The sequence below is a fragment of the Jaculus jaculus genome, chromosome 14 (genome assembly GCF_020740685.1).
Source record: "Jaculus jaculus isolate mJacJac1 chromosome 14, mJacJac1.mat.Y.cur, whole genome shotgun sequence".
Taxonomy (NCBI): Eukaryota; Metazoa; Chordata; class Mammalia; order Rodentia; family Dipodidae; genus Jaculus; species Jaculus jaculus.
Window position 1 is genome coordinate 8,359,302 of NC_059115.1, and position 25,941 is coordinate 8,385,242.

Consider the following 25,941-nt stretch of genomic DNA (forward strand, 5'->3'; position numbering starts at 1 on the left):
CTGAAACATTTCTAGTACATGCTGGAATATTCCATGAGGCTTGCTTGTATCATTCTGGACAAAAGTCTATGAGACAATAAAGACGCTAACATGTCACATCTCATAGTCACACATGTAAATTTGTGTACATAGCTATCACAATATGATGCTGAATGCTATAAACATAATCATGTTTTGCTTGTCAATTTTACTTTAGTAAACAGGGGTTAAGGGTCATAAGATTATGGAATGGTTGCCTGTTTTCAGCTGGTTATAATCTATACATTTTTGTGTCTCTTCCCCACAGTGCCATTCAGATCATGGCTTGTGCACACCTGAGGCTGAATGTACATGAGAGAGAGGAACAAATTCTGGCATTAATTTTTGAAGAGATGACAAAGGTACTACACACTCTCACTCCTACTTCTCTCCCTCTAACACCCCCATTCCTCTTTATTCCTTCTTCTCCAAAGTTAGACCCATAAATGGTCTCTAAGCATGAGCTGAGAGACCTTCAATGCTCTGCTCTGGATGACCCTCCAAGGCCCAGACTCCTCCTTTCCTTATTTTATATCTCATTTTACAACCAACCTGTGGGACTTTTAGGAGCACTCTGGTAGACATTGATGGCCTAAACTTGCACTGGCAGTTGTAAAAGCTTCTGTGAGCAGAACACAGCATGATGACCACAATCCGGTTATGAGAAGCTGCACTGACCTCAATTCATGTCCTATCTCACCTCCCATGTGTTGGGATCACCTGCCTGAGCCAGACATGCCTGAATAAATATTACTCTCTGTGAAGATTTCCCTGGGATGTTCACTGGTAATTCTATTTTAAGGAAGATTCACATGTAGTTCAGCCAGGCCTAAAACTTTTTACATAGATAAGGATGACTTAAAATTCTGATTCTCCAACTTCTCTATCCAAGCGTTTGGATTCCAGGCATGCCCCACCTTTCCTGATCTTTTCTATATGATGATCCTTGTCCTGAAACCTTTGTAAAAGTTTGTGTATTAATCACAGGTGTCCAACACGCTGTTGAACGTATGTACTTCCTCACCTTGCCTCTCCTCTCTGCCTCTTTCTCTTTTCTTCTTTGTTGCTCCCATTTCAGGAATTTCACTTGTCATTATGTTGTTCCTCCCTATTTCTTATTCTTCTTCTCTTTCTCAAATTTCTTCTTCTCATTTCCTTGTCTCTGATCTTTACTTGCATTTTTTTTTTCATTTTTAAGGACACCAAAAGTACCCTGGAGAAGAAGTTTCAGCTCCTAAGAAGGAATTTAGAACCAGAAAAATTGGTTTAGTATTTCAGAATCACTCCTTCCAGGTCATGAAGCAGAACAAGATGTCCAGTTATTCTCTCTTAACTGATATCACTCCCACTTTCTGATTTATGAGCAAAGCTAAAAGAAAATACCGTGTTTTCACAGTACATCATAAAATATCAGGAGCTTTCTTGAGCATAGAGAATAGAATGCTAAAGGTTCAGATGTCTCTATTTTATGATTTTTAAGTGCACATCCCTCATAGAGCTCCTCACATGATATTGTCTGGGAACATACTCACTGTATTTATGTCTGGGCCTCTAGCCATTTCAATCTACTTCCAGACATATGTCCCCACTTGAATGCATGTATAATATTGCAAACTTGTGTCACTGTGGTCTGGCTTCTGTGGGACCTAGAGAGTTGAACATGAGTCCTTAGGCTTCACAGGCAAGGGTCTTAACTGCTAAGCCATTTCTCCAGCCACATAAACAACTTTTGTGAGAATTCTCCTAATTGAAATGACCCAGTCACTAAAGAAGTAATACTATATGTTCTATCTAATGTGAAGTGATTATTGTAATAAAATTTAGAGGATCAGAGTAGAATGGTGGCTGCCCTGGGCTGAATTATTTAATTATTTATTATTTAATTATTTTGTGAAATGTCCCCTGATGTGTGTTCATATAAGAGGTTTGTATGAACACATTCATGTGTAACAGATTTACATCTAAATTTCCTGGACTTTGCGACTAGTGACAAAATATGCAGGCATATGCAAACATCTCTGTGATATGTCAACTTAAGAGCCCTTTGTTAGATACATAATAGGGGTAGAGCTGGACTATATGAACATTTTCGTTAGAACTTTGGAAAGCTGGAATATTGATTTCCGTAACAGCTGTACTAGTTTGTATTCCCACATATAGTGAATTAAGTTTACAGTTTCTAGAATTTCTTGCTAGCTTTTATTATCATTTGCTTTTCTTATGATAGCTTTTCTTCAAATGAGATGAAATCTGGAATTCATTTGCAGTGGCTGGAGGCACTGGTGCTCTCTCTCCTCTCTCTTTCTCTCTGTCCTTTTTCTCTCACCCAAATAAATATAAGCTTTGATTGCAAGTGCCAATATCTATTTCTCATTAACAGTCTTAACTTCATCAAGAGTAACAGGAATAACAAGAGTAGGTTAATGATCGTTTGGTCTTTCCTTTAAATCTTAGCTCCCAGTATTTAGTACACCCTCCACTGGTGGCTATCGTGGCAACCCTAACACCACACAGAGAGATCTTTGCCATGGCAGAGTACCTGTGGTTTGAAGGGACACCATTTCCTCCTTTGGCTTTCAAAACTGAAACCATCAGAGCATGTCGTGATAAGTTTGTGATGAAGGATGAAGACACAGTCATACTGACTTACCCTAAATCAGGTAAGGAGTCCAGATCCTGAGTCTTCTATGAGAAATGCCATGACCTTTGTCTTCACTCACTGTTCAGATGGACAGAATGATCTCTATACCTGATAGTGCCCAATGCTTTGGGGAGAGAGCAGTGCCTCATAAAAGACGGTATCCTGACGTGTGATCCAAAGAGAGAAGAAAGAAAGGAAATAGAGAACTCAATATCAGTGAACACCAAGGCAGATTCAGGCATTGACATGTTTCAAGGGGAGGAGGGAAGTTAGGGGGTGACAGGTGGGAATATAATAGAAGAAATAACATCGAAAATGAAATGACAAGAAAGACTATTAGAACACTTGGAGGAGGTGGATATTTCCATGCGAGGAATGGTTATAGATAGAAGTAGAAAAAGCCTGGAATATTCAAGAAAATGACCAGAAGCTGGAACTGGTGGCACATGCCTTTAATCCCAGCACTGTGGACGCAGAAGTAGGGGGATAGCCAAGAGTTTGAGGCCACCCTAAGACTACATAGTGAAATCCAGGTCAGCCTTGGTTATAGCAAGACCCTACCTCAAAAAAAGGAAGAAAGAAGGAAGGAAGGAAGGAAAGAAGGAAGGAAAGAAAATAACCAAAAATGCAATATAGGGTTCTTTCCAGTTTTTATTTATTTATTTAAAGAGAGAAGCAGTTAGAGACAGAATGTGCATGACAAGGCCTCCAGCCATTGTAAATTGGGTATCTGGCTTACATGGATACTGGAGAATTGAACTGGGGTCCTTAGTCTTCACTTATGGCAGGTGCTTTAGCTGGTAAGCCGTCTCTCTAGGCACCAGTGTGGCTTTGAGTATAGAGTAGGGAGGTGGAAACACAGGTAAGTGGGCAGGTTTTAAAATCAATGATATTGAAAGTGATTAAATGTCAAGGTCAGTGGTAATATGAGAATGTCAGAAGTGGGCATAGATAATGCATGTACACCAAACGTGGTAAACATACCTTAAAGAATATATTTATCTTAAAAGAAAGCATACTATGTCACATACTACAACATATGTTATTCCTGACTTATGAAATATTTTACATAGTTAATTTCATAGAAATAGAATGTACAATCACTGTGGCCCAGGACTAGAATGCAGGTTAGTAAAAAAGTGTTATTTCATAATTACAAATATTCATGTTTCCAGAAAGGTTGAACATCTGCATATTGTGTCATCATCAGAGTATACTTAAACTGCAAAAGAGTGCCTGAACACAGTTACAATCATGAACCTTACTGCATGTATAGTTTACCATAAAAACCATGGTGAAATGAGTGACCACTTTTTCTTCTTTCTAGGAACTAATTGGTTGGTTGAAATTGTCTGTTTGATACACACCAAAGGGGATCCCAAGTGGATCCAATCTGTGTTCAGCTGGAGACGCTCACCCTGCCTAGAAAGCAACAACGGTTATGCCTTACTAGAAAACACAGAGGGTCCGCATCTCATGAAATCCCATCTACCCTTCCGTCTCTTCCCCAAGTCTCTTTTTAATTCCAAGGCCAAGGTCAGTGCCTAGTGGTCAGGCAATATTTCATAATTGCTACTTGAAAACTCAGTGTTCCTATCTATATCCTGAAAACTTTGCTGAATTGTGCTCTCTCTCTGTCTCTGTCTCTCTTTCTCTTGAAATGCTCTTCATCTGTAGGTCTGGGTGGGGCCTGAGCTGATCAGGAACTAGATGATGTTAATGGGGCCTTCCTCAGACCACCCCTGAGATCATCCTAGCCAGATTTAAATGAAACTATAATATCATAATGAGATTCCAGAGGCCACATTTGAAGCTGAACTAGCATTCCATACACTATATATTATGTACTAGACCATCCATACTTGTCATTAACAAAATAGTTATCCAGGTTTTTCAATAGTCATGTGACTTTCTTCTTCAGTCACTGTGTGAGTGCCCCACTGTAGGCTTGTCCATGGGACACTGCATAGGTATGTACATGTGCAAACACAGCACATATCAAACCTCTGTTACATAGCACATCACACACACACACACACACACACACACACACACACACACACAAACTACACACACCACACACACACAAAATAACCACAAAGACACACTTAGAAGAATCACTCTTGGAAATGCCCCACTGTTCACCAAAGCGTAGTTATCTCAATGTGTCTTCTTGAGGTAGGTAAATTCTTGACAGGAGAATTGGAGTCTCCTGACTGAGACTAGAATAATGTGAACTTGGTACAAAATATAAATTCTCATGTTTGTAAGCTATGTGGCCTTGCCTCAGTGAACTATAGTTTGATGGCTGTGTACACACATGCACAACTAGATCACTATTATCCAGACAGGATTTAGAACACATCTACTACCCAGAAAGTTCCTCTATGTTCTTTCCTAACCATGCCAGCTGCCAAATACACATTCATCTTATTTATAAGTATAACTACTTTTGCTTGCTTTTTCATTTTACATAAATAAGCACATGGAATTTAAACTTAGGCAGGTGGGTTCTTTGGCTGAATAAAATTTTTTGCCATATATTTGTATTGTATATTCCTATGTATCTATGAATATGATATTATGTAATAAATCTCTAGCCACTGCAGTTGAACTCCAGATACATGTGCCAACTTGTGTACATGAATGACCTTGCATCTACTTCACTTGGTGTGTCTGGTTTACTTTGGATCTGGGGAGCCACACCTGCATCCTTAGGCTTTGCAGGCAAATGCCTTAACCACTAAGCAATAACTGCAGACTCCTCAATAAAGTTTTAATTTTCTTTTCCTTGTTGGCTATGGAAGTTGAATAGTTTTGAAATATTTATTGGGAATTTGTATTTCTTAATTTGAGAAACTCTCTTTTCAGTTAGCCCTATTTTGTGTTGTTTTCTTGATGTTCATTTTTTTCACCTCCTTGTACAATTTTTTAAAAATTTTTATTTATTTACTTGAGAGCGACAGACACAGAGAGAAAGACAGATAGAGGGAGAGAGAGAGAATGGGCACGCCAGGGCTTCCAGCCTCTGCAAACGAACTCCAGACGCGTGCGCCCCCTTGTGCATCTAGCTAACGTGGGACCTGGGGAACCGAGCCTCGAACCGGGGTCCTTAAGCTTCACAGGCAAGCGCTTAACCGCTAAGCCATCTCTCCAGCCCTCCTTGTACAATCTTGATATGAATCCTCTGTCACATGCATATATGACAAAGACTTTCTTCCACTTTGAAAGATGTGTCTTTATTTGGCTACCAATTTCCTTAGTGAGCAGAAATATAATTTCATGATATTCAGTTTGCTGATTGTTGGCCTTATTACTTGTGTGACTGAAGTCTAATTCAGAAAGTCTTTATCAATGTCTATAGTTTGTAGGTCAGTTATGTAGAAGATCTTGACATCTGCAAATATGGCTAATATGTCTTCTGTTTTTCCAATTTTTATTCCTTTGATTTCTTTCTCCTGTCTTATTTCTTGGGGTAGGACTTCTAGGACTGTGTTGGAGAGAAGTGGTGAGAGTGGGAACCCCGTCCTATTGCCAAGGCCAATGAGAGCTCCTCAAGTCTTTCCCCATTAGGTATTATTTGGCTACAGTTGCTTTATATATATATATAGCTAGATATTGAAAATGTAATCAAAAACCTGCCCCAAAAGAAAAGTCCAGGACTGGATGGCTTCTCAACTGATATCCATCAACCTCTCATTGAAGAACTGAAACCAATATTAATCAAAGTGTTTCACATAATTGGAATAGAGATAATCCTCCCCAAATCCTTTTATGAAGGATAATACCAAATAATACCAAAATCAGACAGTGATACAACAAGAAAAGAAAACTATAGGCCTATAACTCTGATGCTTTTACAAGAAAAGTTGCTGAACAAATTTACAATTTTGATTACGACTCTAGGATCTCTAATTTATTAATTGTATCATGTACAAACAATGATAGTTTTATTTCTTCCATTCATATTTTTTCCTTTTTCTGTGCTCTTGTATTATTAGTGTGCCTAAGTCTTCATACTGTATAAATTGGAGTGGTGAAAGTGAAACTCCTGTCTTGTCCATAATTTCAGTTGGAATGTTTTGAAATTTTCTCCATTTAGGATAATGTTAGCTATAGATCTGTCATGTGTAATGTTTACTATATTGAAGTAATTCTCCACTATTCTTACTCTTCAAGTCTTTTATCATAAAAGTTGTAGGTTTTTTGTCAAATGCAATTTTTTCAGCTATTGAGAGGTTCATGTGATTCTGTCATTGACTCCATTTATATGATGTATTGCATTTCTTCATTTATTTATATTGAAGCAAGTCTACATTTCTCATCTGCATGGAGTTTGGGCCAATTATTTTCCAACCTGAACAGCATCACCCCTCCTTAGGCGCCTCATTCCTGCACGTCAACACATTAATGCCAAAATTAGTGTGGCTGCCCTTGTTGGCACAGTGCACTAAACTAGTTCAAAATTCCTGTACGCAAGCAATCTTTCAGCCAAAGCCAAAGCATGTGGCATGATGCCTCTCTGAGCCTGCAGTGGGGAGTGTGGTGGAGACAGAGTGTGCGGTACATGTGCCCTCTGGCCTTCACTAGCCTGGGTGTAAACATGTGCCCTACAACTCATTTTTCTAAAAGCTTCTCGAGGATTTGCACATTGAAAGTCTAGTATACAAGAAAGAAAGAAAACACAGGATTTCTGTTCCACAGTTATGTTCTTTTTTTAGTTAAGATTTTAGATATTTTTATTAATTAGTTTTGTACTCAGCGGATACAGTCAAGTTGGTGCCATTGTTAGGCTCATCCATGTCCTGTCCCCTCCCCCTGGCCCCTCCTTGTGGAGGTGTATGGGTCGTGCGTTGTGGAGGTAGCCCACAGTTATGGGTAGGATAAATGTCTCTGCATATCATGACCCAATGTGTGGCTCTGACATTCTTTCCGCCCCCTCTTCTGCAAAATTTCCCTGAGCCATGTTGGGTTCATTTTTGGTCTGCTTCAGTGATGAGGTGTTGGGGGCCTCTGGGTCTCTGGATATCTGATTTGGTAGGAGTTGATTTTTCTCTGTGTTGATCTCCTTCACCCTTGTGCTGGTACCCGGTTCACCAAGAAAACAGCAGCCTTGCTTGTTTCACCAATTGTTCTTAGTTTCAGCCTGGGCCCTTTTGAGGTATGATGGGGTGGCTCTCTCAGTATCTGCGTCTATCTGAAAAAGAGAAGCAGCTTCTCCAAAGGAGAGTAAAGTTAGCACCCGACAAATGAGATAACCCTTAACTTTTTCATAGAGAATTTAATAGGTGTAGGCCCTCCCCAGTTATGTTCTTATCTCAGAGACTAATCTCCAGAGACTATTAGGTAAGTTTTCTTAATGAATGCTATAATGAGCGCATTAAATTCATTGATATTTAATTGACATTTATATACAATAATTAAGGATCAGTTAAGGACTCTGAGGCAGGAAGGATGGGACAGTGGCTCAGTAGACAAAGCACTCATTGCTCAACGCTGGCTACCCTAGTCCCATCCTCCTGCTGCACATGAAAAAACAAAAAGTTTGTGATGAAGGATGAAGACACAGTCATACTGACTTACCCTAAATCAGGTAAGGAGTCCAGATCCTGAGTCTTCTATGAGGAATGCCATGACCTTTGTCTTCACTCACTGTTCAGATGGACAGAATGATCTCTATACCTGACAGTGCCCAACGCTTTGGGAAGAGAGCAGTGCCTCATAAAAGACGGTATCCTGACGTGTGATCCAAAGAGAGAAGAAAGAAAGGAAATAGGGAACTCAAAATCAGTGAACACCAAGGCAGATTCAGGCATTGACATGTTTCAAGGGGAGGAGGGAAGTTAGAGGGTGACAAGTTGGACTATAATAGAAGAAATAACATCTAAAATGAAATGACAGGAAAGACTGTTAGAACACTTGGAGGATGTGGACAGTTTCAGGCAGAGGAATGGTTATAGACAGTGGCATAGAACTAGGAAAGAGCCTGGCATATTCAAGAAAATGAACAGACATAAAAATAGGGTTCTTTTAGTATTTATTTATTTATTTATTTATTCTGAAGGAGAAGCAGTTAGGGACAGAGAGGATGGGCATGACAGGGCCTCCAGCCACTGCAAATAAACTCCAGATGCATGATCCTCCTTGTGCATCTGGCTTATGTGGGTACTAGAGAATTGAACTGGGGTCCTTAGCCTTCACATGCCAGTGCCTTAACTAAGATGCCATCTCTACTGCCCTTAATACAGGTTTTGAGGTGTGGGGCAGGGAGGTGGTAGCCCTGAAATGTGGGCACGTTTTGAAGCCAGTGGTACTGAAAGTGGAATGTGATTGGAACTTCAAGGTCAGTGGTTATATGAGAATGTCATAAATGGGTATAGATAATGCATGTATAGCAAAATGTGGTAAACTTACCTTAATGAGCTTATTTATCATAAGAGAAGGCATACTATGTCACATACTACAACATATATCATTCCTGACTTATGAAATATCTTGCTTAGTTAAATTCGTAGAAATAGAATGTATAATAGTTGCAGCCCAGGGCTAGAATGTAGGTTAGTAAAAAAGTGTTATTTCATGTTTACAAATCTTCATGTTTCCAGAAAGGTTGAACATCTGCATATTGTGTTATCATTATAGTATACTTAACACTGGAGAAGAGTGCCTGAACACAGTTGCAATAGTAAATTTCACTGCATGTATATTTTACCATAAAATTTTTATAAAAGGCATGTTGAAGTGAGTGGCTACTTTTTCTTCTTTCCAGGAAGTCACTGGTTGGTTGAAATTGTCTGTCTGATACGCACCAAAGGAGAGCCCAAGTGGATCCAATCTGTGTTAATCAGGGACCGCTCACCCTGGCTAGAGAGCACCAAAGGATATGCCTTACTAAAAAACACAGAGGGTGCACGTCTCATGGGCTCCCACCTGCCTTTCCATCTCTTCCCTAAATCTTTTTTTTAATTCCAAAGCCAAGGTCAGTGTCTAGTGGTTAGGAAATATTTCATAAATGCTACTTGAAAACTCAGTCTTCCTATCTATATTATAGAAACCTTGCTGGTTTGCTCTCTCTTTTGAAATGCTCTTTTTCTTTTGAAATGGGTTGGATGTGAGGTGATCATGAACTACATGATGCTAATGTGGAATTACTCAGACCATGTCTCAGATCATCCTAGCCAGATTCAAGTGAAAGTGTGACATGCTACTGAGCTTTGGGAGACTACATTTGAAGCTCAACTGGCCTTCTGCACACTATATATTATGTACTAGACCACCCACACTTGGGTGCTAACAAAAAAGTTATCCAGTTTTTTTTTTCAATAATTATGCTGCTTCCTTTTCCTGTCACTGCAAGTGTGAGCACCCCACTATGGGTTCATACATGTGGTACTATATGTGTACTTACATGTGCAAACACAACACATATCACACTTCTGTTACATAGAACATCACACACACACACACACACACACACACACACACACACACACACGCTAAAAATAACTACAAAGAGAGACTTAGAAGAATCACTCTTGGAAATGCTCCACTGTTCACCAAAGTGTAGTTATCTCAATGTGTTTTCTTGAGGTAGGTAAATTCTTGACAGGGGAATTGGGGTCTGCTGACTGAGACTAGAATAATGTGAAGTTGGTACAAAATATAAATTCTCATGTTCATAAGCTATGTGGCTTTGCCTCAGCTAACTGTAGTTTGATGGCTATATACACATATGCACTATTATATACACATAGATCACTATTATCCAGACAGGATTTAGAACATACCTACTACCCAGAAAGTTCCTCTATGTCCTTTCCTAACATGCCAGCTGCCAAACATTCATCTTATTTATAAGTATAACTAGTTTTGTTTGGTTTTGCATTTTACATAAATAGGCACATGGAATTTATACATAGGTATGTGGATTCTTTCACTGAATAACATGTTTGTGACATATATTAGTATTGTATATTGCTAATATCTAGGAATATGATATAATGTAATAATAAGATATAATGTAATAATCCTCCAGTCACTGCAATTGAACTACAGATGTGTGGTCCATATTGTGTGCAGGTGTGACCTTGCACATTAGTCACCTTGTGCACTTGGCTTTCTTTGGATCTGGGGAGTCACATATGCATCCTAAGGCTTTGCAGGCAAGTGCCTTAATGACTAAGCAATCTCTCCAGACCTCTAAATAAAGTTTTCATTTTCTTCTCCTTTTTGGTTGTGGTTGCTGAATAGTTTTGAAAGATTTATTAGCAATTTGTATTTCTTAATTTGAGTAACTCTCTTTTCAGTTAGCTAGCCCTTTTTTTGATTGTGTTGTTTTCTTGATGTTTAGTTTTTTCTACCTCCTTGTATAATCTTTATATTAACCCTCTGTCACATGTACAGCTGTCAAAGACTTTCTTCCAGTCTGGAGGATGTGTCTTCATTTGACTGTCAATTTCCTGACTGAGTAGAAACTTGAATTTCATGATATTCAATTTGCTGATTGTTGGCCCTATTTCTTGTGTGAATGAAGTCTTATTCAGAAAGTCTTTATCAATGCCTACAGTTTGTGGGACACTTAACTTTTTCCTTTAGTATGTTTAGTGCTTTAAGTGCAGTTGATTTTATTGTAGGGTGGGATAAATATCTAGTTTGATTCTTCCATGTGTAGGTATCTAGTTTGTCTAATCCCATTTGTTGAAAGTTTTCTCTTCTTTCCAATGTGTACTTGTGGCAACATCATCAAAACTTTGGTGGATGCAATTGTGTCAACTTATATCAGGTCCCAAATTTTGTCCTATTCTGTGGGTAATCTATTGGCTCTGATTATGGCATGTTTGTCTGTGGAAAAGCTTTGTAGCTTCATGAAATCCAGTTGGTTGAGTGATTGTTTAATTCTGGGCTACTGAGGTTTTGTTCAGGAAATCTTTGCCTACTTTTTATCAGGGATAGTTCCTCCAAATCTTTCTTCCAGAAATAGCAGAGTTTAAGACCTTATATAGAGATGTTTAATACACTTGGAGTTGATTTATGTGTATGGTGAGATGTGTGAGTCTAGTTTCATTTTACTGTGTATGGTTATCCAATTTGTCCAGCATCATTTGTTTAAAATGTTGTCTTTTCTCCAGTCTACATCAGTGACAACTTTGTCAAGGATCAAGCAGCTGTAGTTGCTTGAACTAAGGTCTAGATCTTCAATTCTGTTGCATTGGTCTTTATTTCTCTTTTTATTCTACAGCCATGCTGTTTTTGTTACTATGGCTTTGTAATATACCTTTAAATCAGTATGGCAATACCTCCAGAGGTATTTCTTTTGCTGAGGATATGTTTTGATATCTGAGTTATGCTGCCATTCCATAAGAATTTTGAGATCACTTTTTTTTTAATCTCTGTGAAGAATGACCATGGAATTTTTATTGTTATTACTTTTGATCAAATTGCTATTTTCACAATATTAATTCTACCTATTCAGGAGCATGGGAGGTCCTTCCAACTGCTCAAGTTCTCCTCAATTTCTTTCTTGAGTGCTTTTAATATTTTCATTATAGAGTTCTTTCATGTCCTTGGTTAGTGTGGCTTATTCTGTGTCTTGAAAAATGTAACAGTCTCATTGATTTCTTTCTCTGTATATTTGTCCTTTGTGTATACAATGGCTCTTGTCTTTTGTGTGTTGATTTTGTATCCTGCCAACTTACTGAAGGAATTAATCACCTTTAGAAGTTTTGAGGTAGAGACATTTGGGTTACTTATGTGTAGGATCTTGACATCTTCAAATAGGGCTAATTTGTCTTCTGTTTTGCCAATTCGTATCCCTTTGATTTCTTTCTCCTTTCTTATTTCTTGGGCTAGGACTTCTAGGATTGTGTTGAGGAGAAGTGGTGAGAGTGAGAACCCTGTCTTATTGCCAATGTCAATGAGAACTCTTCAAGTCTTTCCCCATTAAGTATTATTTGGGCTACAGGTGCTTAATAAATAGCTTGAGATTGAAAAGTTAATCAAAACCTCCAAAAAGGAGAAGTTCAGGACTGGATGGCTTTCTAGCCAACTTCTATCAAACTTTCATTGAAGAACTGAAACCAATATTTCTCATAGTATTTCACATAACTGGAAAGAGAGTAATGCTCCACTACTCCTTTCATGAAGCTGGCATCAGCATAATGCCAAAACTAGACAGTGATGTAACAAGAAAAAAAACAAAACTGTAGGCCTATACCACTGATGAACTTAGATGCAAAGATCATGAACAGATTTAAAATTTTGATGTAGTCTTGGGGAACTCTAATTTACTAATTGTATCATCTATGAACAAGGATAGTTTGATTTCTTCTGTTCCACTTTTTCCCCTTGTTTTTTGTTCTCTTGTATTATTGGTGTACCTGAGTCTTCACATTGTATTAAATAGGAGTGGCAAAAGTGAAACTCCTGTCTCGTCCCCAATTTCAGGTGGAATGTTTTGAATTTTTCTCCATTTAATGTAATGTTGGCTATAGACATGTCACATGCAATGCTTATTATATTGAAGTAATTTTCCACTATTCTTACTCTCTTCAAGTTTTTTTATCATGAAAGTTGTTGGGTTTTTATCAAATGCAATTTTATTTTGCGACCATTGAGAGGTTCATGTGATTCTGCCATTGACTCTATTTATGTGAGGTATTACATTTCTCCATTTATTTTTATTTAACCATGTCTATATTTCTCATCTGCATGAAATTTTGACCAGTTCTTTTCCAAGCTTACCAAACCACCTCTCCTTAGATTCCTCATTCCTGAAATTCAACATATCTATACCAAAATTAGGGTGGCTATCTCACTGGCAGACTACACTAAAGTTCAGAATTCCTGTACTCAAGCAATCTTTCAGCCACAGCCAAAATTTGAGGCAAGGTGCTTGTCTGAGCCTGAAGTGGGAAATGAGGTGGTAGAGACTGAATGTGGGGTACATGTGCCCTCTCTCCTTCATCAGCCTGGGGTGTAAACATGTGCCCTACAACTCATTTTTATAAAAGCTTCTAGAGAATTTGCACATTGAGAGTCTAATATACAAGAAAAAACAAACAAACAGTATTTCGATCCCACGGTTATATTCCTGTCCAGTCTCAGTGACTAATCCCCAGAAAGTAAAAGGCAAGTTTGCTGAATGAATGCTATATTGAAAACATTAAATTCATTGATATTTAATTGACATTTACATATATTGATTAAGGATCAGTTAAGGACTCTGAGGCAGGAAGGATGGGACAGTGGCTCGGTGGATAAAGCACTCATTGCTCAACGCTGGCTACCCTAGTCCCATCCTCCTGCTGCACACGAAAGCCAGAAGCCATGGCAGGCCTCTGTGATCCCAGCACTCTAATGGTTACACGGGAGCTACAGGCACAGGAGGGTTTCTCAGGTCTCAGCAAGGGCAGACGACACAACAACAGTACAGCGAGACTGAGAGAATCCCTGCCTCCACCGAGGTGGACCAAGGAGAACAGCCCAGAGCAGTCACCTGGCCTGCACTGCTGCTTCACTCAGACATGAGCACCTATGTACACAAACACATAAAAATCCTATAATGAATAAGTAGATAAAAGTATTTGAAGAGTGACTGCATTGCTTGTTCCTTTACCTTTCCATCTCAGGTGATTTATGTCATCAGAAATCCCAGAGATGTCCTTGTGTCTGGTTACTTTTTCTGGAAAGACTCAAAGCTTCATAAGCATCCGAAGTCCCTGCAGGAGTATCTAGAATGGTTCATTGAAGGAAACGGTGAGTGTGTCATGAAGCACAGAAGCGGGGGCGTGCACAGTCTGTTAACTTGTTCTGTACGACCATAGCCTTAAATGTGCTGTCCACACAAGATGACCTTCAACTCCTGATCTCCTAATGCCTCTACCTTCTGATGCTGGGGTCACAGGCATGTGTCACAACTTTATGCTGCTTCTTGGTCTTTCTAAGATCCTGGAAATGATCTGTCTCCTATGGTACACTTCACATTCTGTTCACAGTGGTCTTTGTGGGTCACTTACACCCAGCATCAAGTCCAGTCTTAACATCCAGGACGTCATGTTGCCCTCTTGGTCATGCCCAGCTGAACTCTTCAGCCCTCTCTCATCACTTGCTTCATGCTGCTTCTTTAGAAACTATGCAATAGTGCACGTGGGTAGTGGAAGGGAAGACATGAGGGGTAAGCACTGCCAATTCTGGGACAGTTGACGCACTGAGACTAAAGAGGATGGAAAGAGATGCATTGTGCAGTATGTAAAGGACATGCGCCATTTAAATGAAGGCATGATATTTCTTGAATATCTCCAAGAGTCTATGTGCTGGAGGCTTGGTTCTCAGGGTGAAAATATAGGGATGTGGCGGTACCTTTAAGAGGTAGGGTCCAGTGAGAGGTGCCCCGCCATGACAATGGGTTAATGTAGTTCTCCAACTAGAATTGTGGTTAAAGCTCTCTTTGGCTTCCTCCAGCACACACTCCTGCCATTGTTACCGCCCATGAGGGTGCTCCACCATGACGTGAGTCATAAGTCTGGGAGGTGATGAGTATGTTGAAGTACTTCACGTTTACCTCCTTGTTATTTCTATGTATAGGTACCTCAAAGCATCTGGTGGAATACTGGAGATATATATTAGTTTGACAACTATATTTTATAAAGATTTCCGGTGTTCCAGTCAGCTTCATACTGCTGGGATGAAACTGAAAACCAGACAGTTTATGTGAGGAATGACATTTATTTCAGTCTTTCGTGTCCGGGGACGTTCCACAATGGTGGACGAAGCTGGCCCCCTATGCCGCGTCCACGCAGAGGGGAGAATGACCACCAGCACCACAAGCAAGCGCACTACAGGAGTCCAGGCAGAGCTCAATCACTCTGTACACCTTAGGCTGGAACCCAGCCCCACCCACAGTGTCACCTTTGGCTGATCACCAGGGCTCACCCACAGTGACACCTCTCCCAGCCAGGCAGCAGGAACTCCAAGTTATAAGCTTTCATAAAACATTTGAGTCTATTGGGGAAATTCATTCAAATGACTACAGCTGGCGGTAGAGAAACATGATTACTGACCTCTGCTTTCATTGATTGTCATCAACAACCTCTGCCTCTCCCTAAACAGTGCCGTATGGATCATGGTTTGAGCACATCCGAGGCTGGATGTCCATGAGAGAGAGGGACAACTTCCTGGTACTCAGTTATGAAGAGCTGAAAAAGGTACCATCTTTCTTTTAAGTTATTTATTTATTTGGCAAGCGCATGTAGTATATGTAGTAGGCTCACGTGGACCAGAGGAGGACACGGGGTGTACTCTCTCCCACACTTCTACCTGAATTCCTTAAGACAGAATCTGTCACTGAACTTGGCACTCCTTCACACCATCTTTCAGGCAGACTGGCTTATCAGTGAGCTCCAGTGAAGCTCCTCTCTCTTGTCACCTCAGCCCTGGGTTCACAGATATCCATGACCATGCCTGGCTTTTTTGTGAATGCTGGTGTTTGATCTAATCTTCATGTTTGCACATTAAGCATGATTTGCTACCCGTTGAGCCATCTTCCAGGTCCCCTAGCCGTCACTCTTACAGATGTCACACACTGTCTTACCACCATCTTTACTCCACTCAACATCATACATACCCGACGTCTCCATTCCACCCTTGATGTCAAAGTTTAGCCTTGTGAAGATGGAGGTACCTCTGTGTTTCTTCTACATTCTTCTGTTCTTTCTCTCTTTTTCTTAGTTCCTCCCCTTCTACCCTCTCTTTTTATTCTTACTTGTTCTTTTCTTTATTTTTCTGAGACATGTCCTCTCACACCTGGAATGTGGAGGTCATATGGTCAGGAATTAAGAGCAAAATTTTTGCTGTGAGGAACCATGTTGCCATAGGATGCTTTAAATTCACTACGTAGTGAGTCTGGCCATGATCCCCTAATCCTCCTTTCTCCACAGTCCAAGTGCTCAATTTTAGCCATGTGCTAATTAAATTTTTTTATTTTCATTTATTTATATGAGAGTGACAGAGAGATAAAGAGGGAGGGGGGAGGAAGAGAAAGAAAGAGAGGGAATGGGTGCACCAGGGCCTGCAGCCACTGCAAACGAAGTCCAGATGCATGTGCCCCCTTGTGCATCTGGCTTATGTGGGTACTGGGGAATCAAGCCTCAAACTGTGGTCCTTAGACTTCACAGGCAAGCACTTAACCACTGAGCAATTTCTCCAGCCCCCGCCCCTATGTGCCATCTTGCCCAGATTATGTCTTATTTATTTCATCCTATTATGTCCTGAGGACATGCGCCATGGCTTATGGCTATAGCAAGAGCTTTAAAATTTCCTTGTGAAGACATGCAGTTCTACTCATAACCTAGCAACAAGAAGGAACTGAGTAAAACTGGATTAATTGCATAGATTTGCCAAACATGTGGCATTTCCGCTTGTCCAGCAGCAGAGGTACAATGTCATTGAGAAAACCTGTGTGAGGTGCTAAGTACTACAGTGACAGCTAAGGCTCCAAATTGGAGAGATGGGGACTGGGGTGTAGGTGGCTGGAAGGGTATAATCTATTGTTTTAATTATTTTTTATTTATTTATTTATATATTTATTTAGAGAGGGAAGAAGACAGAGAGACAGAAGTATTGGTTCAGCAGGGTTTCTTCCCACTGCATAAGGACTCAAGTTCCATGTAGCACTTTGTACAACTGGCTTTATGTGAGTATTGGGAATTCAACTTTAGCAGCAAACACATTTAATTGCTGAGCCATCTCTCCAGCCTGGATAGCATCACTTCTTAGTAGCACTGTAGGATGATGATTGTTGACAATAATTTTTCTGATATCACAAATGAGCTCATAGTGACTATTTCAAGCATCCACAATACAATGTAATGGCAAATAGGTCAGCTTGGCACATAGGTCAGTACCCTGATATGATGATTAACATTTTATATGGAGTGAAATTCCACAAGGAGCTTCATGAAAATGTGCAATCACTGTTGTAAACACAAGATATATAATAGTTAAGAAGGAAATGTTAGAGTTCCACCTAGGGCCACATGCCTGCAATCCCAGCACGTAGGAGTTGGAGACAGAAGGATCAGAAGTTCAAGGTCATCCTCCATTATTCACTGAGTTTCAGGCCAGATTGGGCTTCATGAGACTCTGTCAAAAACAAATGAAAAAAGGAAGAAAAACATTAAAGACAGAAAGATATTTTAAAGAATGTAAGTGAAAAGAATGTATGGCATTGAGTACATCTAAAAAGACCGTTATCTGTACAAAAAAATAGAAAATAGCACACTTCACATAAGGAACAGAACTTCTGGTCACACACCTTTGTCCATTCCTCTATAATCCTGCATATTATTCTCAAAGAATTTCTAGTTTTAACAAAATCCTTATAAACTAATCTTCACAGATGTATCTTATGACATTTATCTGTGAGTTTTCTTTCTAATAATTTACTAGTTCCTGTATTAATTTTTTGCCATAATTATCTACATCATTTTAGAAAGTAACCAGAGCTCTTAGAATATATATATCAAGAAAGAAAAGCAATAAAATCATTGTGGCCCTGCAGAGATCAATACAAGAAGACAGGCTTTACTTCTTCTAAATCTCTAGTTTACACCATAATCTTCCAGAATTAAATGGATGTGTGGACATATGCCTCTATACCCAGTACTCGAGAGGCTGAGGCAGGAGGATTGTGAGCTTGATTTCAATCTGCAATGTATGTCTCAAAAAACAAAGAAAATATATAAATTCTATAAGAATTATGTATCAGGCAACAATTATACAGGTCATATATGAGAAGATCTAAAACTGTGTGCCAGACATAGACATTTCCTCCTATCCATAACTAATGGCTAACCTCAAAATGCACCACCCATACATCCCAACAAGAAGGGTCCCCACGGAGGGTGGCCGTCAGGGAGGAGGCTAACAATGGTACCAACTTGACTGTATTCACTGAGTACAAACTAAAAAAAAAAAAAAAAAAGCCATAGGAAATAGTTTTATCAATTGTAAGTAATTCTTCATGTTACCTTGATCCATCTTAATCACTGTTAAGAACTGTTTCTAAACATCTCTTTTAAAATCCCAGTATATTTAGCTAAATATGGTTGTATATTCATTTAGCCCAGCTCTTGGGTGGGAGAGGCAGGGTATTCAGAATTTGAAGGTAAATGTTTGCTATACTGTGAGTTTGGAGACAGTATGGGTTACATGAGACTCTGTCTCCAAAAATTTAAACTTTGTGAACAAAACACAGCCCAGGAAAGATCTCTGTGACTGCAGAGCTCCATCCTGCTGTCAAATCCATGTTGTTCCTCACACTGGGAATGTGATCCCTGCCCTCGAAAGTCCTCTCATTTCACCAGATCCTGCCTCCCGCTTATTTTCAACTCCATCCTGCTTCAAAATCTTCCTCCTTTCATCACCTTTCTTATTGTCTTCCTCTTTCCTCACTTAATTCTCATTCCTTCTTCTCTTAGGACACCCGAGGAACTATAGAGAAGATCTGTCAGTTCCTGGGAAAGAAATTAGAGCCAGAAGAACTGGATTCAGTCCTCCAGAATAGCTCTTTCCAGGTCATGAAGGACAACAAGATGTCCAATTTTTCCCTTGTCCCTACACATTATTTTCCTAATGGTGTACTGCTTATGAGAAAAGGTAAAAAGAATTCTTTGGCTCAAATATGTATCCAAGCACTTGGAAGTCTGTTTTGTGCTAACAGGATTGTAAGAACAATGTGGTGAATGTGTTGGGATCAATTATCCATCAGTCAGGAGGTTTCTTATATTTAGAGGGGAATGTCTTTTGATTGTGATATGCAGGTTTCAAATACTTAAAGAGAGAAACTTGATTTGCAGTAGGAGCAGACCAGGGTATTGAAGAAGGTCATGTCATGTCTACCTAAAAGGTGAGTTATCAGGGAGAAACACCTTGGAAAAATAAATACATGGAAAAACAACTCAATTTGGAAAGGGAGAGAATAGAGACTTAATTCTTTTATTATGAAAGATAAATCATGGCTATACTTTAGGGCTCAACAGTATGACAGTGTCTAATGCATGGAGGTAAAATGTATCTGCAACGATAATTGAAGAAACACAAAAAGCACGGCAACATCTCTTGAGCAAGTCAGGGCTGCTGTCACTCAGCGGGTCTGGAGCACACAGTGTTAACACTGGGATGACTATTTTCAGGGTAGGAAACATAGGGGAACATGAAGCTCTTCAGTTTGGATGGCTCATGATCCAAAACCCCCTTATTCTTTCCCAGTTGTCTCTCTTGACAAGGGAATATCTGTCCTAATCTGCCCCACCATCTTCCTCTTGGGAGCAGATGGTGTGTCTTATTTTATAGTTTTGCAGCTGAGGAGTACGTGTGTCCCAGTGAATCCAATATGCAATCTCAGCCATTGCAACGTGTGAATGATCAGGTGGGATGAGGCACATTGTTGCTAAGGGGATGGTGTCAGAGTTTGCACATCTGGAGATGAGGTTCCTAGGAAAAGATCATGAGTGCAGACAAGGGCAGGGAGGAGAGCATTGGGGTTCATATTGTTGTCCCCCACAATTTATATGCCACAGCCCTAACCAGCAATCCCTCAGAAAATAAGAATAACAGACCCTAATTATGTAGTGATATCAATTATTTAAATATATACATTTAAATCAAGATCAATGAAGATTTCCCCTAATACCATATTACTGGCGTCCTGACGAGAGGAAACTTGGATGTAGACTGGAGCACAGAGACGTGACCAGGGAAACATTGCCATCTGCAAGCTAAGAACAGCTGACTCCAAGAGCGACTGCTGCTACCGATTGCTGACCCAGACTGTGAGCAGACAGATTTATCTAAACTAGAAGTAAGACATACACCAAAGAGAAGATGTTATCCAGTCTTGGAGTTCCTGATAGAAGTCACAACTTACCAAAGTTATTCACTGTATTTATATGAAGATGGTGTGAAATGGTAAAACTAAAAAAAAAAAAAAAAAAAAAGGCGTGCTTAATGGGGAAGTGCCATGGAATGGCATCATGTTTTTGGCAGAGACAAAATGAAGCAAATCTAGTAGCGTTTGGGACATAATACCACAAAACAGTCATAAATTCTCATTTTTTTCTAGAATAATTCTTCCAGCAGGTGAACCACTTGGTTTTCCGTCTCCCGCAGACACTGTTGGCATTTGTTACACAACACGGAGAGTCAGCAGGAGTTAACATAACGACACCAATGGCAGTTAACAGTGATCATGCACACATTGTCACAGACAAACTTCTGATTTGATTTCAAGAGTCACTCATAATTGAATTACTACAACAATCCCATCGGTCATGTAATTTTTATATTTTCAAACCACTTTTGTCTTGGACAATTTTTCTTATAATGGTATGATAATAGATTTTAGCTAATTCTCTATGAGCCCCATTGGAAACTAGGCCATTGATGTTAGAGACTAAACCCTCAATCTCCATACTAATTCTTTCAGAATGTTAGTATAGACTATGTTGGGAATGAACTTATGGATGAAAAGCATTAAAGTAAGAAAAAATGAAAAGGGGTAAAATGTTCTTCTCGAAAACAGTTATCATCTGTTGTCTTTCATTGACTGGGAAGGTACAAACTGACACAAGGTGATTTTATTGCCTCAATTTTTTTTTTTGTTTTGTTTGTTGGTATTTTCGAGGTAGGGTCTTACTCTAGCCCAGGCAGACCTGGAATTCACTATGGAGTCTCAGGGTGGCTTCGAACTCACACTGATCCTTTTACCTCTCCCTCCCGAGTGCTGGGATTAAAGGCATGTGCCACCACGCCTAGCATTGCCTCAATATTTTAAAGGTTGATTTGACTCAGGCAGAAGTTAATTAGTAGACCTATCTCAACGATTTTTTAGTCACTGATTTTCTATATACAACTATATTCCTTTTACTCCCTATGTGACCAACTCTACTCAATGTTCTTACATGATGTCTACCTATGATAGTTGTCCATTTCAGTTTCATAAGTCTGGTCTGAAGATAATAATTTTTAAATATTTTATTTATATTTATTTATTCATTTGACAGAGAAAGAGGGAGAGAGAGTGAGAGAATGGGCATGCCAGGGACTCCAGCCACTGCAAACGAACTCCAGATACATAAGCCTCCTTGTGCATCTGGCTAATGTGGGTCCTGGGGAACTGAACCTGGGTCCTTTGGCTTTGCAGGCAAGCTCCTTAACCACTAAGCCATCCCTCCAGCCCAATAACAATATTTTTTTTCCAGCCAATTGTGAATACTGTTGTTCCTGAGTTTTCATTCTGGAGAATGGTGGCTGGCACAGAGTGTGAGTTTTCTGGCATATATATATATATATATATATATATATATATATATATATATATATATTTTAATTTTAATTTTAATTTATTTATTTCAGAGCAACAGAGAGAGAGAGAGAGAGAATGGGCATATCAGGGCCTCCAACCACTGAAAATGAACTCCAGATGCATGCACCACCTTGTGCATCTAGCTTACATGGGTCCTGGGGAATCAAACCTTGAGCCGGGGTACTTAGGCTTCACAGGCAAGCACTTAATCACTCAGTCATCTCTCCAGCCCTCTGATATTTTTTCCTCAATAAGAAAGGTTAATAAATTACCTATTATCTCAATATGATTTGAATGACAATAACAATTAGTGGTTATGTTTCAACCATTCAATTAAAACAGTTAGAAGTGTTCTTCAAGTTAAGAGGATGTGAATCTCCAAAGCCACTACAGTGAAGTAGTAAAGGTTGCAAATATGACTTTTAGCTCTTCTAAGAATTATGCAAAACTTGATATCCATGGCCTATTAAGACCTCAACATTTTGAAGTTATAGGAAATGCAGGTCATAGAGGGGCTTAGCCATATCCAGACAGTGCTAATACTAGTGTTTGAAGGAACTTTTGTAAAATGATGTGGTGTCAGCCTAGATGTGCAGGCTGAATTTTCTTCCAACAAAATGTGCATATTGATGCCCTGTCTCTCATTACCTCCGGATGGAGGCAGGGTGGCGGGCCATGGTCTAACATGACTGCTGTATGCAAAACACAACATTTAGGCACAGATGGAGCACGATGAGAGCACAAGGGAGAAGCCTTGAGGCTACAGGCCAAGGAGAGTTTTACAATGGCCCCGCTGCACCCTGGCTTCAGACTTCCAGCATCCAGGACTCTGATAAAATTCAATTCTAAGCAGAAGTTTGAGAAAACAATGTGTATTATCTTGTTACAGTAGTCCAGATTGGCCATACCAGAGCTTGTGGACAAAGAATAAAGGAGAAATCTAGGTAGAAATTGGTGCATGTAAGAGGCCTGGAGTACATAAGATATTTTGGGTTCTGGATTAGTTGAAGTTCGATGTGTGTGTGTGTGTGTGTGTGTGTGTGTGTGTGTGTGTGCATGTGTGTATGTGTGTGCATGTGTGTATATGTGTGTGTACATGTATGTGTGTGTATGTGTGTGTGTGTGTGCATGTGTGTTTGTGTGTGAGTGTTAGGTGGCTCCCTGGAGTCTCTCTTGAGACCTGATTTATTAGTTTGTCAGCCTTAATATGCTTGCCAAGATTCATGGAGCTCAGCACTCTGTATGGCTTTCCACAGTCAGGTGAGTTGTCACTCACATGTGGCAGAAAGAATCAAGAACAGAAGCTACTCTAATGTTGAAGATTGTGAACATGGTGTGAATGTGGATGTTCACTGGGTCCCATTTACAGATAGGATAGTCTGTGATATTCATACAAATTGAGGATAACATATTTATACACACACACACACACACACACACACACATATGCTATAATATTGATTACACATAGCTGTGTGATCTGGGTATCTTACTACTATAGTCAACATACTAGTCAAACAAGTTTAGATAATTTATCTTAAACATCAAATAATATAATTATGTCAGTAAAAATATGGTTTCCATTGTCTATATTATTGGCTTCATATCTTGATACATCTATACTCTGCTGGGTACTTTTTCCTCATCTTTTAAAATGAGATCAAGTTAACACCTTATTCACTTAATTAATTTTCTGAACAGCTATGTATTGAGTATATACTATATATCTGACACTCTGAAATGCTAAATCTTTGTTAATTTAAGAACATGTTTTGGGTTTTAAAAATTTTTTTGTTCATTTTTATTTATTTATTTGAGTGTGTGAGAGAGAGAGAGAGAGAGAGAGAATGGGCGTGCCAGGGCCTCCAGCCACTGCTAACGAACTCCAGACGCATGCACCCCCTTGTGCATCTGGCTAACGTGGGTCCTGGGGAATCGAGCGTTGAACCAGGGTCCTTAGGCTTCACAGGCAAGTGCTTCACTGCTAAGCCATGGCTCCAGCCCTGTTTTGGGTTTTTTAATGTATTAGCATTATATGCCCCATAATACAAAAGGGAACTGATTGCAGAATAGTAAAATGATTCTGCTGTGATGTAAATGTAGCCATGAAGAGGGATGAGCAGTTCTGAATGCACTGGTGACAGAATCTCACTGAAACAGTTACACTAAAATGCAGACTAGAGAGAGGCCTGTGGCAAGATGTGACCGCCAAGGACATCAGCACTCCAGGTCAGAGAACGTGAAATACAAGCACTGTGAGGAGTGGAAACCCTGGAGTTTTGGGTCCCATCTGAAGACCTAGTGTTGTGGGACAGCGAGAGACATTGACCAATCATAGAGGATGGAGCTAGGAAGGACAGGGCACCCAGTCATCCCCACTTACACACAGTCGAGTGAGATGACAAGTCAGGGAGAACCTCAGGCAGAAGTGATGGACCTCTAACATCCCGGGGAAGGAGTAACGTGGGTCAAGGCTGTGAAAAATTTCTATAGGTGAAAAGTAAATAATGGAAAAAATAAACCTCTTAGGATAATTGAGTTTAGAAATGTTGTTGAATACTGTGGTAAAAATAGAGATGGTCAGGGCTGGAGAGCTGGTTTAGCGGTTAAGGGCTTGCCTGTGAAGCCTAAGGACCCCGGTTCGAGGCTCGGTTCCCCAGGTCCCACGTGAGCCAGATGCACAAGGGCGCGCACGTGTCTGGAGTTCGTTTGCAGAGGCTGGAAGCCCTGGCGCACCCATTCTCTCTCTCTCCCTCTATCTTTCTCTCTGTGTCTGTCGCTCTCAAATAAATAAATAAATAAATAAATAAATAAATAAATAAATAAATACATAAATACATAAATAAATAAATAAAAATTAAAAAAATAGAGATGGTCAGAAGTAGCTAGAATCTAGATGGGGGTGTCCATGCTATAGCCTACATGCACATGTGGCCCAGTAGCTATGAATGTATCCAGCTCAATACTAACATTTATTAAGACATTGGGACAGGGATGGAGAGATGGCTCAGTGGTTAAGGTGCTTGCCTGCAAAACCTAATGACTGGGGTTCAATTCTACAGCATCCACGCAAAGCAACCTGCGCAAAGTGTGGCACTCACCTGGGATTTACTTGCAGTGGCCCTGGCGTGACCTTCTATGTGCTTGTCTCTTCTCACTGCTGCTGAGTAAATAAATCAAAACATGTAAAAAAAAAAAAGTTAGGACAGGTCTCTTGTTCCTGATTTTTGGGTTCCTGGTTGTTGTGTTTTGTATGTAATGTGTAGGCTAAGAACATTGCTGTTCCCTGACAGACCAGAGAAGCTGAGAGTGTGGGAACTGAGACATAGGTGTGTCAGAGGACAGAGCCAGCACTACTGCTGGTACGTGAGGAGCTGAGAGGGGAAGTTGGGAATTCCTTCTGAAGTAGGGAGATGTGTGTATGGGCTCAAGGCAGAAGTGGGGTCCTCCATGGAGCCCTTGGTCATTAACAGCAGTACCCTACCTGAAGACAGAAGGCAAAGCCTGTGAAGGCAGGAATATGAGAGGTGCTCAGGTCCACTGTCCACCCTGTTCTCAGTGTGTACCTTCTGTTTTTCCAGGCATCTCTGGTGACTGGAAGAATCACTTCACTGTAGCTCAAGCTGAAGCCTTCAATAAAATATTCCAGGAGAAGATGGCATGTTTTCCTCCAGAGTTTTTCCCATGGGAATAAGGCCCCAAATATTCAGAATCTTATATTGCCTTTCTGCCTTTGTACCTGTGTATGATTGACAGTTGCCTTGAAATAGAGCCCATTATGTAATCTTAGAACCATGAGTTATCAAATATCTGCTGTGCATAGTAGTGTGGGTTGGCAGTTTCTGTCTTTCAGATTTTGAAATGATCATTTTAAGCTCTACTGTCATTTCCAGTTTCTCCTGATAAACTGTAATTATTCCAA

The 25,941-nt window shown here is 39.9% G+C and overlaps 1 protein-coding gene across 1 annotated transcript; it reads left to right on the forward strand.

The window, feature by feature from the left end:
- The first annotated feature begins 284 nt into the window (after positions 1-284).
- LOC101609267 (sulfotransferase 2A1-like) lies at positions 285-25,941 on the forward strand. The gene is made up of 7 exons (XM_045134199.1): positions 285-380; positions 2,473-2,678; positions 3,987-4,195; positions 14,287-14,413; positions 15,767-15,861; positions 19,135-19,312; positions 25,601-25,941. Exons 2-7 carry the CDS (start codon positions 2,546-2,548, stop codon positions 25,711-25,713), a joined length of 855 nt encoding a protein of 284 aa, XP_044990134.1. The 5' UTR covers positions 285-380; positions 2,473-2,545; the 3' UTR covers positions 25,714-25,941.

What these genes read in the sequence shown, in the direction of transcription:
- LOC101609267 (XM_045134199.1), top strand. Translation starts at nt 2,546, where the DNA reads ATGGCAGAGTACCTGTGGTTTGAAGGGACACCATTTCCTCCTTTGGCT. An exon ending in TTTTTAATTCCAAGGCCAAG is followed by an intron (nt 4,196 to 14,286) that starts GTCAGTGCCTAG and finishes TTTCCATCTCAG; the next exon opens with GTGATTTATGTCATCAGAAA. An exon ending in GTTATGAAGAGCTGAAAAAG is followed by an intron (nt 15,862 to 19,134) that starts GTACCATCTTTC and finishes TTCTTCTCTTAG; the next exon opens with GACACCCGAGGAACTATAGA.